Source organism: Leptinotarsa decemlineata, unplaced genomic scaffold (genome assembly GCF_025532065.1).
Source record: "Leptinotarsa decemlineata unplaced genomic scaffold, Ldec_3_MD MMD2_tig00001719_RagTag_RagTag, whole genome shotgun sequence".
Taxonomy (NCBI): domain Eukaryota; kingdom Metazoa; phylum Arthropoda; class Insecta; order Coleoptera; family Chrysomelidae; genus Leptinotarsa; species Leptinotarsa decemlineata.
In genome coordinates, this window is record NW_027412569.1 from 3,307,943 (window position 1) to 3,324,346 (window position 16,404).

General features: G+C 35.3%; 1 protein-coding gene across 1 annotated transcript in view; it reads left to right on the forward strand.

Annotated features, from left to right (window-relative positions):
- The window catches only part of LOC111502371 (Glutamate receptor IB), a 112,134-nt gene extending 101,359 nt beyond the window's left edge, over window positions 1-10,775 (forward strand). The window contains exon 15 of the mRNA XM_023156445.2: window positions 6,742-10,775. Coding sequence (XP_023012213.1) covers window positions 6,742-6,819 — 78 coding nt within the window. The 3' untranslated portion in view covers window positions 6,820-10,775. The remainder of the gene's footprint in view (window positions 1-6,741) is intronic.
- The last annotated feature ends 5,629 nt before the right edge of the window (window positions 10,776-16,404 follow it).

Below are 16,404 nucleotides of genomic sequence, written 5' to 3' on the forward strand. Positions count from 1 at the left end.
TTAATAAACATTGATGTTTGAGGTGTACCGAGTTGAACCTCAAAAGAATGAGCAGCCACAGTCCGTCACGCATTTCTGAAATGTACCGTTTTTGGTGGAATCAAATGTGCCAAGTCACTTGAACACCTCCCGCGAAAGTATCTATAGAAGAGAGACAAATCTTCAACTTTTCTCCGATGTTTCATGTTATCAACATTGCAAGTGATGTTCGTGTCTTCAATCAGGCAGATGGCTTTTCTGGATGGAATCCAGCAGCGTCAGGGTATTGTTAGGGACGGTGCTCCATACATGAGAACAATACTTTTGTGCCACTTTTGACCTTTCACATATTACCTATCCAATGATTATAAATTTTACTTCAGTTTGGATCAAAACTTATCAAAAATTGTTAAACATCATGAACGAAAATTCTTTCAACTCATTGAAAAGACATGTGATGAAGCAGTTACATATCTTCTACATTGGAAAGCAAATTTCAATTCTGTTTGGTAATTCAGTAAATTTTTGAAATTATTGAATTTATCAGTTTCTGTGCATTCCAAATGACTGAGTTTCAAACAATCCTCTCCAAATATGATACGTCATGGTAGTGGTTGAACAACACCTATGTTCTTTCCTCCTCGTTGGAGAAAGTTCTTTCCGTTTGGCCAATATAACATTTTGGACACGAGCCACGAGTCAACTTATATACTCCTGATCCATCTGACACTGGAGTGTTGTCTTCATTGTTTCGAGTTAGTTTGCTCAAATCATCACTCGTCTGTTGAGCCATGTCCAAGTATGTCAATTTTCTATGACGCTTATCAGCATTTACAACTGTAATAAAATTGCAGCTTTGGTAATCTTCAGTATAGAGTCAAAAATGTCCTACCAATTGCTTGTCACTGTTTATTTGTCAGGCATTTCATAAGATGCAACCTTCTTTGACATACTAATAATAATAATGATTTATTATTTACCATAACATGAAATATTCTTCAAATCACATAACGAGGTGAATAAATGGATTATGCTAGGTCTTAAAACCAATTCTTCCACATAAACCACAACGAAAATAAATAAACATTATAGCTATAGTTACACCAGGATATAAATAGAACCCAAATATAATCAAGGAAATATTAAAAAAAAACTTTTTTCATTGCTTCTCAAACAAATGTTTTTTGCCATTTTTTTCAAGTGTGAAATGATGTAGAGAAATCGGAAACATCCAGGTGATTGCCGTGAAGAGATATCTGGTAGGTAAATTACCTTTTATAAATGTCATTTTTGTGTGCAGGAATATAGATCATATTTTTTCTCCGAAGATTGACGTTATGCACATCTGTCCTATATATAAGTCTTCTATATAAATATTCAGGATTTATGAATTTCAGTATTTTATAGTAAAAAGTGAGAGCGTGTAATTTGCGTCTGTTAAACAAACTCCATCATCCCGCATCATTCAGCTTATGGAAAATTCTTTGTCTCCTCCTAATGTGATACATCATTCGAAGACAATAATTTTGAACTTTTTGGATTCGACGTATGTCACTACAATCTATATATGAACCATACACAATATCACAGTGATTGAAATGGGACAATATCGCTAAACATTTTCTTCACTTCCAATCTTAAATACATTCTCTGCTGATATACCAACTTCAACGACGCGTAGGCCTTACGATGCTTTTCCGTAACTTATGCTTCAAAACGTAATTTAGAATCTATGAGTGAACCTAAATTTTTGCAGCTGTCTCTAAAAGTCAGCATATCAGCCCCTAAGATTATCTGCATTTCACTCAAAGCTTCGTGTTTCTGAGTATCGCTACCGAATAATACAGCAGAAGATTTATTACAATTCGTACATAAAAGATAATCATTAGAAAGATTAAGGAGGATTTCAAAATCATTATTGATTTTTATATTAGCTTCCCTCATATTTTGAAATTCAAATGCTCAATAAATTTGCGTGTCATCGGCAAACATGTGGTTATTGCAATATGTCAGATGATTATGAAAATTGGAGGTATACAATGTATATAAAAGTGGTCCCAATACACTACTTTGTGGAACCCCTTGGTGAACCACTACGCTATTTGATATTTATTTTTCTATTTGAGGAAGGAACAAGCAGAAGTACTCAAACCAATAAAATGTAAAATTGCAGTTAATATTTGATGATTTAACGTGTCAAATGCCCTAGAATAGTCAATCGATACCAAAAACTCACCTCATTTTTATCCAAAGCATACAAAATATCATCTGTTAAAGTTGCTAAAGCTATTCAACAGCTGTAACCAGATCTGAAACCAGACTGAATTGGTGGTAATATTTTATTGATTTCTGTATGCTTCCTCCTCTGTTTTCCAGTTATTTTTTCCAATACCTTGGACAAAACAGGTAATATACTTATACTCCCCAAGTGTGACCATTCTGTGGGTCGGGAATTTTTCGGTAGTGATAACATGAAAGCATATTTCCAACTTTTTGAAAAATAATGATGTGTAATGCATTTATTCAACATAAGTGTTGAATGTGGTACAATATGAAGGCAACAGAGAAATATCAGTTGTATATTCGAATTGTCATGTCCGTAAGCCTTTGATTTTATTTCGTTCAAAATTGTCAAAACTTCTTCCTCTGTAATGAGAGATAATTCAAATGTTGTAGTAACAGAATCCATTGTATTGTCAGAATAGTATTCAAGGATGTTACTAGGACGTATTCGATACTGTCATAAAGTTTCTAATACGAGTCCTTGTTGATGATTCAGATCCAAATATTTCATTTCATTCTTATATTCAATCGTTATATTTCTGAGAATCAAAACTGTTGGATCCTGGAGCTGATTTATGTTTTTGTGAAAATTATATGTTTTGCTTTTTCCGAACGAAAATTTCAAACCGCTATTCGTTAAACATATCTGATTCTATTTGTAGTAGATGATCAATAATTTGTGATTTTTTTTCTCTTTGAACGCTCTGAGTAAAGTTCTTAAGCTCTGATTTGATCCTATTCCGTTTGCAAGCTTTCATATCGTCTTCGATAACATCTGCCAATAATATTATGGAAAACTAAACCAAATCACCCTTATTTCAGTTACCTGTAAAACGAATAAGTTTGTCGATTCTGATAATAAATTATCTCACAACGTTTGTAGCAAATCAGGAGTCCGATATTAAAAAGTTCCACGTTCACGATAACCATCAACATTTTGTTGGCACGTCAGCTCCATAACTTTTTAATTAAATATCGTACCTTACATATAAAACTCGCCGAACTGAAGGCTCCGTGTAGATTCATGTGGTGAAAGAATCCCGATTCTTATAAGTCGGGAGTTGTAAAAATACGTTCATATTTTTTCGCAAAGTTTTCTTCGTTGGAGATATGCAGCTGAGGATATTGTGATTGCTTTTGTGATGAGAGTAGTATTGGACATTTTTCATCACTGAGGAAGAATCATTTGATTCTTCTTTGATAATTATTACACGTTAGTTTCGTTCTTCTAAAAATGAGGGGCTACTTGGAGTTGAGCGAATTCGTTATGGTGTAATTGGGTTTTTCCATTACCTATTGATAGTAATAACATATTTTCACTAACGCAACCTTTGGAAAATGATAATGATAAAGCCTTAGCCTATATCCATCAACATTTGAGTTGACCATCTATAACAATCCCGAGAGTTTTAAACTGTTTAGCAGGTGTGATATCAAATAAGCTGGGCACATTGAGGAAAGTAAAAGATGGAGAGTAGGGCGCAGAACCTACCAATTTATGTTTCTGCGCGCTACACACCACCTTTTACTTCCCTCAATGTGTCCAGCTTGTTTAATATCACACCTGTTAAACAGTTTAAATATCTCGAGATTGTTATAGATGACCAACTCGAATGGGAATCCCACATAACCTATGTAATAAAAAAACTCCAATTTCTAATGCACCGTTTCAATGTCCTTAGAGACATGTTAGACAACAAAACACTCAAAACGTTATATTTCGCTCTCATCCAAACGCATATAACTTACGGGATACTGGTATTGGGATCAGATGGGAAGTCCACTATGAATAAACTGATAATAACACAAAAAATAATCCTTAAAATGATTTTCAAAAAAGAAAGAAATCACCCAACAGATGTTCTTTATCACGAAACAAATATATTTGATCCCATGTAGCTCTTCTTTCTGCTTACTAATATAGAATGCTTCAAATCAAAACATAAACACCCGAGGATAGAACGCGAATACAACACTCGAACAAAACAACCTAACTTCAAAATGCCGCTTATGAACAAAGTTGTAGGACAAAAAACTACAGCCACTTCAGGCTCAAATTTTTTAATTCACTACCCAATCGAATGAAAAGTTCAAAAAACCAAAATGGATTCAAGAAACGATTAAATGACTTCATTACCAGTTTGCCACGTACAGAGATACATTAAATAGTGTATTCCTAATATTTCTGTGTCTATACATATAGTTATCAACCTTCTCAAATAGTGTTTCGTTATTACATAAATATATTTTCAATTCGAAAAACTAACTGTCCATATACAGTGTCACCATTAAAGTGCGCACCATATGGGAAACTTTTTTTTCGAAAAGTTTCAATGAAGTTTAACTTCGGCACTTGTTTGTGCTTTAAATTTAACTCAAAATGATGCGGCCAACTGCGACCCACTGATGTTCAGTGTTTGTCAAATTCAACTTTTTTTTTTGAAAAAAATTGAAAAAATGCATTTCTAGATCGAATTTAACAAAAAGTTATTCGAAAAAGTTGTGTCTATGTCAATTTTATATCCATATGCCAATTTTTATGCAACTAGGATAAAGTTAACGTTTTACTCATTTTTGACAGATATCCCCTTTATTTTAAAAAACAAGTTCGGTTAATTATCATCAATTCAGGTATATATAACGAACTCATCATGGAGTTTTTACTCATACGCACATTAAAAATGTGCTATAAAAATTTTAACATGACTGGTGCAAAGTTTCAATCACTTAGCTGCAATAAGCATTAGTAAAATGTTAGTTATTGTTGCAATAATGTTGTCTTTTCAGGAAAGAATAGAAATAGTTTTAATATGTGGTGAGAATACACCATACCGGCAAGTAGATAACATTTTTAATGAACGGCATCCAAGAAAAAATGTTCAACATACTACTGTGTCAAGGATAATGTCGAAATTCAGTGAAACAGGATCCGTAGCAAATCAATTTAAGAAAAAGCACACTCCAAGTAAATATGATGAGGAGGCCCAACTTAACATTTATTCAAAAGTTACTGAACACGGGCAAACGAGCATAACCAATATTATAAAAAATACCGATTACAAGAGAGAGAGTGTAAGAAAATTTTTATTAAAGAATGAATTTTGGCCTTACAAGCCAAAATTTATTAACACATTGAAAGAAGGAGATTTTGATGTCCGTTTGGGGTTTCAAGGGGAGAGAGAAGAATATGGCAAGTTCTCGTATAAAATTTTATGGATAGATGAGGCAACGTTCTTTTCAAATGGAACGGTAATTTCTCAAAATTGCCGATGGTGGGCCAAAGAAAATGCCAATTTCACAGTTGAATGTGGTGATCAGTATTCCTTCAAAACTAATGTATGGTGTGGGATACTTAACGACCAAATAATTGGGCCATTTTTCTTCAGGGAAAATTTATCATCCGTCGGTTATCTCAACCTTTTAAATAATGAGGTTGGTGAAGTTTTAGATAATATCAAATATTAAATACGACCTATGGTATCAGCTTGATGACGCACCAATACATCACACGGTTGCTGTAAAATAGTCCCTCCAACGAATGTTCAGAGGCAAAGTTATTGGACGTAACTGGGAACATTATTGGCCACCTAGATCACCCGACTTGACGCCTTTAGACTTTTTTTTGTGGGGTTACCTGAAATAAAAAATGTACCGAAGTAGATCATTTACTGACATACAACATCTGGAAAATAACATTCGCGAGTGCTGTGCAAATATAAATCCCCGATTTATCAAAAATGCAGTTACAGATGTCAGTAGAAGGACCATAATTGGTATTGAACGTGGAGGACGACAAACTGAAATGTAGGCTATAAGTGTTTGACAACCTCATTTAGATCAATAAGAATTAGAGCAATTAGAATATTAGACAATATCGGCTACAGAGATGAATGTCGAAATTCATTCATTACATTAAAAATACTAACCTTTCCTTCTCTATATATCATGGAAAATTTAATATATATAAAAAAAATAATCTATCTCAGTATGAAAGTGTGTGATATAAGTTCCTTAACCATATAGGCATTTGTCGTTGTTTGAAAGTACCCAATTTTAAATTTTACTGCTTCGTTTTTAAATGTGCTCGTCGTCATAACTCAGATGTACTTATAAGATATAAATATTTTTTATAAAAAAAGAAAAACACTTGTTCTATGAATTGTAAGCATCTATTGTTCATGTAAATATTAATAGATGCCCGACATATACTAATTTTAATTATATGTACATATTGACTTGTGTAAATACTGATGAATGTATAAAACACCAATAAATTATCTATCTATCTATCTATCCAATGTACAGGATCCCATAGAAGATACCCGGTCTCTACTATACACTACAGTTTGATAACTTGATTACAAATCATGCACAAGACCCTGCTCTATAGTCTCACTCCAACTCGTGGTGTTTTTCTACTGTATACCTGAATTCCATCTTGATAATTCCATATATTATTCTGATGTTTTTTTGTTTCAGTACTACACTCCAGCCAACCAAATAGCAGGAGGAAATGAACAAGAGCCTCCCCACAGCAATACCCATACACAAGTATGAATATCGTATGTTATTCAATGAATTTTGTTTTGTGTACGTGCAGTCGATGGTGAGAGTACACTTGAGAAGTGTAGTATTTCGGTAGTTCAAAAACGCGATGCAAGAATTCATTTCAGAGTGGATCTCATGACGTATTGTAAGTGGGACAGGTTCTGTTGCCTGATACAGACAATAGCAAGTGGCAAACAAATCATCAATTCGAAAAACATCCTGGGAACTGACTGATTTGGTTTCAACTGAGAGTTTACGTTATATCATAACAGGAGTTGGATAAAGTCTTAAACATATGAAGCAAAAGATTGTTATCTGCTCTCGTTTGGAAATCTCACAAAATCATAAATGACTTTCCAATATTCTCCATTCAATTCCTCTTTCAATTCGACTCCTTCATAACGGGATTTCATGCATGTGATGATTTTCACGAACAATGACAGTTGATTGAAGAATTTCGAAATCAATTGAAAATTTTGCAACCAAAAGTTTGGAAAGAGTAAAATATGAAACAAACGGGAACATCGAAGTGTTTTGGAAATATTCGATCATCTTCGGTCGTTTGGATGTTATCTGAGTAATTGATTCATCTGAAATTCCCAATGGCATCTACAGCAACGTTCATTAAAGTATCATGACCTGTGCATAGCAGCCTATCTTTTATTTCCTCATAGTAATGTTGAGAAACAATACATGTGGACTGTATTTCTTGCAACATAAAATTGAATGTTGTCCTTATGCGTGATTTTGCTCATCTTGGGAATTTTAGAAACTCGTCTCGAATCATATAGGTTTTCACAATAACACCAATCTCTTGCATCAGTTGGGCAGTTTATCACGCATTTCAGCTACAATTCTGGCCTCTGGCATTTTCGACCATTGTTAAAGAAATATCGTGTAGAGGATGTGAAGTTTCCACAACAAGTATTATGTAAAGGATTTCTTCTCAACAGTATTCCGTACATACATACAACAAAGATACAATTTTTTGAGTTCTGTACTTGTGCATCGTTCGTCTTTATCTATTTCTGGTACATCTATTTCATACTTCTCATAAAGTTTCTAATCAGTCTTGTGATTTTTCTCCAATACACTCCGTCACCTGGATAAAGAGTATGTCTAGATTTTCATTTCCTTGCATTCTCGAACAGTTTTTCCCACCCAGCTCTCAAATCCTTCAATATTCCAGCAGTTGATGATCAAATTGTGGGGCAGTTTTTCAGCATTTTTTTCACAGTTGACATCCCTGTCGATAACACCGATGGTTTTAGTCACTTGGATGTCATCTGTTCAAAGGAAACTTCTGAAGGAATGTCGCACAATTTGATCATCAACTGATGGAATATTGAAGGATTGAGAATGATATCCTGTTGGAAAAATGCTTGAGGAATGTCAGAAATCTTGATTATCTGCTGCTGGGTTTTGTTGACTGAAATGTCATTTACGAGGGTAGTACCAGAAATACCCGGCCCAACAAAGAAAATACCAACATTTTCAAAAAAAATCATTTATTTTTCAACATACTCTTCTTGCAGCTCCATACACTTTTCTCAGCGAAATTCAATGAGTTCAATAGCGTTTTTATAATAACTGTCGTCAAAATAGCCATTAACTGTCGACAACACTTCTTCATAGTTGGAAAATCTTTGACTGCTGAGTAACTTCCTCAAGCTTGGGGACAGAAAATGATCCAAAGAAACTGAATCTGGCAAATAGGGTGCATGAGGTAGCAATTTAAACTTCAATTCGTCAATTTTGGTCACTGAGATAATGGATTTTTGAGCTGGTGCGTTGTTTCCATGAAACAACACTTTGTTCTCAGCCAACTGCAGCCGTTTTTGCTTGATAATTCCACTCCAACGTTGCAATCATTTCTCATAATACTCGTTGTTGATAGTTTTATCTTTTTCGAGATAGTCAATGAAAATCATTTCACGCGCATTCCAAAAAACCGTTGTCATGACCTGGCCTTCAGATGAATCGGTCTTCGCCTTCTTTGGAGCCGGTTTCCCTATTGAGTCCACTATTTTGATTGTTAATTTGTCTCGAGTATGGAGTAATTGACTCATTTTCTATCTTTGGTTATGAAACGACTCGAGAATTCTATTTTGTTGGTGTGAAAATTCGCTCGAGCGTGTGCAAACGCGGCACTCATCTTGCACACAGCTTTCTCATGTCCAAATTTTCAATAATAATATACGATGTACCGCACTTTTTAAAGTGCCCACTAAGTCTGCTAGCTCGCGCACTTCCAGTTGACGATCATTCAGTACCGCTTTGTTGATTATCGTCTAGAGTAGTCACCTCGTTTGGTCGATCACTGCTATGCTCTATTGGCTTCTCGTAAAGCCTTGTTTAAACTCTGCTACCCAATATTTTACTGTTGTTACCGAAGAGGCAGGCTCACCCAGAGTGGAATCCAGTTCAGCTTTTGTATTGGTTGAGTTGAAGCCTTTCAAATAAAAGTATTGTACCGCAATATTGATTAATTAACGGAAGAAAGATATTAAACAGATTTTATTTTTTCAAACATAACGATGACTGATTTTCTGCATGTCTACATCCACCAAAAACGTTCCTTATTGATGGCTGTCAAACAAATACTAACCAACGCAACCTCTTCAAACTTGAAACATATGCTTCATAGTTCGTGTACTTTCTAATACACTGATATTTTTCAATCACCGCCATCTCTAGGTCAGGCCAGGTACCCCTGGGACGTCGCCCAGTCTATGGTGGGCTTATTGAGAGGAGCTTCCTCTTCCTACTCAACTTTTTCATTGTCTTCCATTATCTTTTAACTTCAGTTCTTCATCATCGTTTATGATGAAGCTTTTCTCAACCTTCTATTGCATTGCCTTCTTCTTCCTTTCGACTTCCTATTCATTTAGGAGCTCCAAATGTATAATCTGCGAGGATTAAGTAATAATGAACTGATACCACATTTCATAATGATCATCAGAAGTTGTTCATCATGAAACATATACCTTTCAGTTTGTCTTCATTGACAGTTATAAAAATATAGTTACAAAAAATATTTGAATCGATACAAACAGCTCCATTTGCTACTGTATCGTCATATGATTTCGGGAGCTGATGAACAGTAGCTCTGAAGTTTATTTATTCCCAGTCAATACCCAGATGAACATGTGGTCATCAATAAAAAAAACAGATTGGGTCAGAGGACATTGTTGCTATCACCAAAAATAATTTGATCCTTCTGACTTTCCGAAACTAGAGCCGCTTGGTAGGTATTCAATACGGACGGCTTGATTGATCACCGCGCCATCCTTCTCACGATTCCTGATATGCCTTGAATCTTCTCTATTATTAACAAATACGTGATTCTTTGCAATTTCCACAACTTGACTTGAAATGGTGGTTCATTTCGCTTCTTGTAGTGAAACCAGTGGATCAATTTCGATTTAGAATTCATGCTTGAGTATTTCTATCATTTGAGCAATTTGTTGTTTTGAAGTTTGAACTTTGATTCGAACTTTATCCTTTTAGAGAATGAAACAAGCTTTGTTACATTTCTGATTCATCGACATAAACCTGAATCAAGAAATCATTCTTCTCTAGAATTATCAGGAACAACACAAACAACAACTACAGAACTAATATTATGTTTCAACAGAAGATCTGTCAAACAATGATACACTTAATAATGTTCAGCTAGTACCGTTTAGATTTGTCTTGATGAATATGTATATATCTGACTGAATTATTGCGTTTCACCAATAAATCAAAAAAATTTAATCGTATAATCAAAATGAAAATATCAAACATATCCATGAAAAATTCACCATGTATTCTATTCGACTGCACTGCACCCTTGTCATTAATATTGAATTTTGAACAGTTTTTATCGATATACATGTAATGTTTTTACCTGGATGTAATGAATGTTATAAAAGTTTGTCGATTTAGTCTATAATAATATTAATAAATGATTGTTTGTTGTACATTTTTCTGTTATTAATTCATATACCCCAATACATAGCAAGAAATAAAGAATATTTACTCATCCAAAGCTAGTTCAGAATTGGTCGAGATTAAATGGAATTTGAACTGAAACATACCGAATGAATTTTTTTTCTCAAAACAACACAGCGACATCAATTTCCAATAGGGGGATATGCAAACACTTGAAATGCTCTGAGACCAGTGTCTATATTAGTCTGGAAAATTCACAATGTTGAAGGATGATCAGGTCAAAGAAAAAAATATATTAAAACGTTTGGTAAGACCAAGACGACATCTGAAGGCAACTAGTTGGACTTGTTGCCTGAAAGAAAGAAGAAGAATCTCATTGCCTTGGGCAGCCTCGTTTATCTTTGATATTCGAAGATTGAGTCCTCTGCCTATCTAGGAACAGTATAGAATCGACCATAACTGGCTGGATCTATGACGTGTTGCTACTCTTCAAGGCGAGGCCATCAGGTTCAGGGTCAGTACCCCTCCTCAAGGAGGGGTACTATCTCTCCATCTGTGGTCGCTCGTGGATAGTCTGATTGATGCCTTCGACAGAAGAAAAGTAGATCTACAAGCTTATGAAGATGACCTTGTCATCTTGGCAAGGTCCACGTCAGGAAGAGTAGCTTGTAATATTCTCCAAAGTACGTTGAACGTTGTTCACAGTTGGTACTTGAGGAATCAGATGTCTGTCAAACCCCAGCAAAACTGTGACAATCCCCTTCACCAGGAGGACAAAATTGGACGATCTAACGCCACTTCCCTAAATGGTGAGATGATTCCATTTTGAACGGAGGTGAAATATCTTGGCATTTTCCTTGATGAAAAACTCACTTGGAACGCTCACTTGGAAAAAGTTTCACAGGAAGCCAGACTGTCCTCATGAACATGACGAAGGATTTGTGGTAAATCATGGGGTTAAGGTCCCAAACAAATTCATTGGATTCATGTGATGATTGTCAGACCAATGGTCGCTTATGGTAAAATTGCTTGTTGCCTGAAAGATTGACAGAAAACGATCCAGACGAAGCTACCTGCCTTACAGAGATAGCCTTGTCTGACCATCAGTGGTGCCATCAGTACCACACTTTCAGCGGCCATAGATATCCTTCTAGATCTACCTCATATCCACATTTTTCTGGAGAAAGAAGCTAGGTGGAGTGCATAGAGACTTGTGCACATTGCCAGTTGCACAAATCAATTCAATGCAGAGTGCAACAGACTGTTGATTGATACTGAAATGACACAATCCGTAAATGACTTCTGACTCTATGCCTCCAACAGTCAACTACAAACTGCCTTATAAAGTACTGTTTCCAAATAGAGTGGACTGGATCCTCCGGCAGAAGGAAATATTAAGAGCAGATAGTTGTTGGTTCACAGATGGATCAAAAACATCTTCCGGTTCTGCTGCAGGTGTTTTCAGTCGCAGAACCAGGACAGGGATATCCACCTGCCTAGGAACCTATGCGATTGTATTTCAAGCGGAAATTCGCGCTATTGAATTGTGTGCGGATATATTGGAACGATCCAACCTCATACACAAGTCAATAAAAATAATCTCGGACAATCAAGCGGCGTTGGAAGCTCTTGGCTCCTACCCAACAACGTCTGAATTGATAGCAAATTGCCAAAAACGACTTTTCTCGATAAGAAGACTCAACAGATTGTCTCTGATCTGGATTCCTGGCCATACTGGCCTGGAAGGCAATGAGGCTACTGACTCCCTTGAAAAAAAGGGTGCTCTAAGCAGTTTCATCGGACCAGAACCTGTCATTGGCATCGGTTCAGGCTCAGCCAAATGAAGATTAAATACCTGGATGGCAAGAAGGTGTTGGACTACAGTACGGATGAACTACAATGTCTAACAGGCCTTCTTACAGGTCACTGTCATTTGAATCATCGGAAGACAGCGTGTGTCGTCTCTGTTTGGAAAATGATTGAACAGCAGAGCACATACTTTGTGCCTGCCCCGCTGCGGACCAAAACAGGTTTTCAGAGTTTGGTGGAACCACACTTCCACCATCTGACCTGAAAGAGCACTCACTATATAAACTAATCGGCTTCGTTGAGCATCTGGGTGATTTCAACAGTTTACATTTTTGTACAACAGTTCACCCCTAATTCCATTCCTTACTGGATGGGAGTAACCCTGTCGAAAAATTTAAATAGCCTGGGGTGTTGAGTGGTAGCTCGTTTGAAAGGGGTTTTATTCTCTATTCAACCGTGCAAAGAAACAGAAAGCTAACTAAACTAGAACTATTTTTTTCTGTCATTATGGTGAATATTGAAAAAAATCTGGTAACCTCCTAGCAAAAGTAGAGTCTATTTTCAGTTTCAGTCCTGACGCTTTGCAAAGTATCGCGAGTAATTGTTGCACACACTCCGTAATTCCGTCACGCAACTAGACTTTAGATTTCAGGTAACTCTATAGGAAGAAATCTAAAGGAGTCAGATCTGGTGATCTTGGAGACTATTCCACAAATCTTCGGCTCCCGATCCATCGTCCTGCGGAAAAAGTATTCAGAAAAGTCCTCAGAGTAACTGCATAATGAAAAGGAGTTCCATCTTGTTGCAGAATAATATCTGTGTCAAATTCGTCCAAATTATTTTCGACAGTTGCCACTATCAGTGAATCTATTAGTGTTTACAGCACTTTTCAATAGAGGGCACCAATCAGATTTTCCTCAATGAATAACGGACCTATAATGTGAACACTTAGTATTCCTGCCCACACTTTTTGAGGAAACTGGGTATAAATTTCGCGAAAAAGTCGAGGATTTTTATCGGACCAGTAGCTCACATTTTGTCTATGCACGTGACCGTTAAAAAAAGTAACCTCATCACTGAAACAAATGTGTTTAAAATAGCTGGGATTTTGCAATATATTGCTAGAAACAATTTGAAAGTATTCTAGACGGCGGTCTGGATCATCGTCCGTCAGTTCATGCACCATTTTTATTTTGTGGAAATGGAATTAATTTTCTTCAGAACTTTCGATACCTTCATCTGCAAAACCTCACAATTCAAGGCAAAGTTCTACTCGATAAGGAATGATTACTCGTATCCACAAACTCGCTTATAATGTCCACTGGTCTATCTTCCCCTGTAGTTGATAGCCCAGAACGTTTTTTATTTTGCACACTGCCGTTATCATGAAATTCTTTCACTAACTGTTTGAAATAATGTCTGTCTATAGAGCGATCTGGAAACGTTCATTGAACATCTGTAGAACAGCCTCATGATAATTGCGATGAGCCTCAACAGAAATAACAATTGCTTGGCATTTCTCATTTAACTCACGAGGTGCAACCATTGTTTGGAGTTGAATAGCAAGTACAACTAACAGCTAAAATACACTCATTCGCACTCTTCGTGATATAAGTCTCTTGTATTGACCATTTATCCTGAAACTTTCAAAAACACCTACAAAAACGTGCACTCAATATCTACGTAAATGACAAATACGTCTCACTTGACGTCTGTAGCAAAACCGATATCACACATGGCCGAATTTTTAATTCTTAACAACATTCTGAAACAATCATAACTCTTGAATTATTGATCATTTTCCGCTTTTTTCAGAGAAAAATAAACAAATTCTGGAATTACCATTCTCCCACAAATTCGAGAAAACTACCATGAATCTAATTCAGTTTCAAACAACTTAACTTCAAATTCCTCATTCCGGTCCAATAATAGGAAGAATCATTTGAGTACATATAACTCTAAGATTGTAGAAAGTTCCGTTGATCAATTAAAATCCACGATGAAGTGTACACACTGTGGACACTTATCTGTAACTTTCGATTATTTTTGGGATTTGTCACTCCCCATACCACATCCCCATCTCAATGCTTGGATTTCTTCACAAAAAAGGAAACTTTGGATGGACATGAAAAACCCATGTGTTCGAGTTGCAAGGAAAGAAGAAAGTGCACAAAGTCTTTATCAATCAATAGATTTCCCCGTATTTCAGTCATTCGTTTTAAAAGATTCTCTCTAACAGAAAGATTCACAGGCAATTTGAGTGTGACCATCGAATTTCCTCGAGATGGATTAGATATGAACAATTATGTGACTCTTGCCGTTATGATCTTTATGCACTTAAGAATCACAGTGGGTATACTTACAGCAGATATTGTTGAATGTTAACAAGTTATGGATTAGGAATTCATCCTCTTGTTTCTTTGAAATTTTATTGAATATCTCAATATTTTACTATAAATTCAATAGTACAGAAAATAACTAGGAGCATAGGAAAATGTTGATTTCATTCATAACTTTGAAATTACTGTATCGAAATTTTTCACACGACTGATTTCATTCGCCTCAAATAATTCGAACATTATTTACATAGATATAAGAGTTCTAGATGCATTGTCGAATCTTTTTTTTTCAACTGAGGACATGCACAAATTTTGATAGGCAATAGATTTCAAATATATTCTTCAGATTTCATAATTTATCAAAATATATCTTTCATCTGGTGAATGGAAAGTGATACAGACCATTTCCTTGACTAAATTTCCAATTTCAGAGAAAATATGTGGTGTGTACATTTTCGAATATGTAGCTTTATACAAACAGCCATGATTATATCCTCATAAACCTACTTGAAATATCAATAATTCAGCGGAGTGGCTACCTGATGAATCTGTTTGAGGTTATTTTGAGACCGAGGGAGTCGTATCTTCCATTGCAGTTCTAATATGCAACATTTACTTTATGATTTGGAAACTACTAGTTGTATAACAATCGAATGATCAGAACTCAAAACCAAATTCAGAGAACTGACAAAATTCTGGAAATTCAAGACAAGTTATGACAGAAAGTTATGCAAGGGTTACTATAATTCTCTAGTTCTAAGCAATAAGTTCCTTTTCAGTCATTTTCCCTTCACCTTCTCCAAAAATTGAATATTAGCGCAAAACAATTGTAGTTAAGCACAGTTGAGAAAATCATAAAACAAATTTGTTATTTTACAAATCTCTGGAGAAGTATTATAAATATCCGATACATGAAAGAAAAAATTCAAAGAGAGAAAAAAAATCATGCAAAAAGTTTGAACATCAGGAACTTCACCAATGATATATTCAGTTTGATTTACAGATGAAAAAAGACTGAAAATTACTAGTGACGCTTCAGAAGGAATATGTATATTTCAAGAAATGTTTATTTTCCTCAGTGCATGAAAACGATGGAATTTTTTACTTCATGAACGAATAAATTTAACAAAAAAATTGAGAATCAAAATGGAACTTCCTAAAAGTTTTTATAATATTTCGATTGTTCCATTCTCTTATCGCGCAACGCATATTTTTCTATTCCCATTATTTGAAAAATTGTTCAAGACATGTTCAACATGTATCCAGAATTGTAATAACTTACCTCTGCTGATGATGCTAACTTGCTTAGCGAAATGCACGTCTTTAGTTCTTTTTCAGAGTTTTTGAATCATGAATATATAATTTCTTCAGAGAAATTTTGGCTGGATCGACTTTTATTTCTTCTGTCTCTTATTTCAAGATAGAAAAATATGACTATGATGAATCATTCTAAAATGATACAAGACCTCTCTGTTTTTGACATGACTTTGAAATATTTCAATGAAAATTG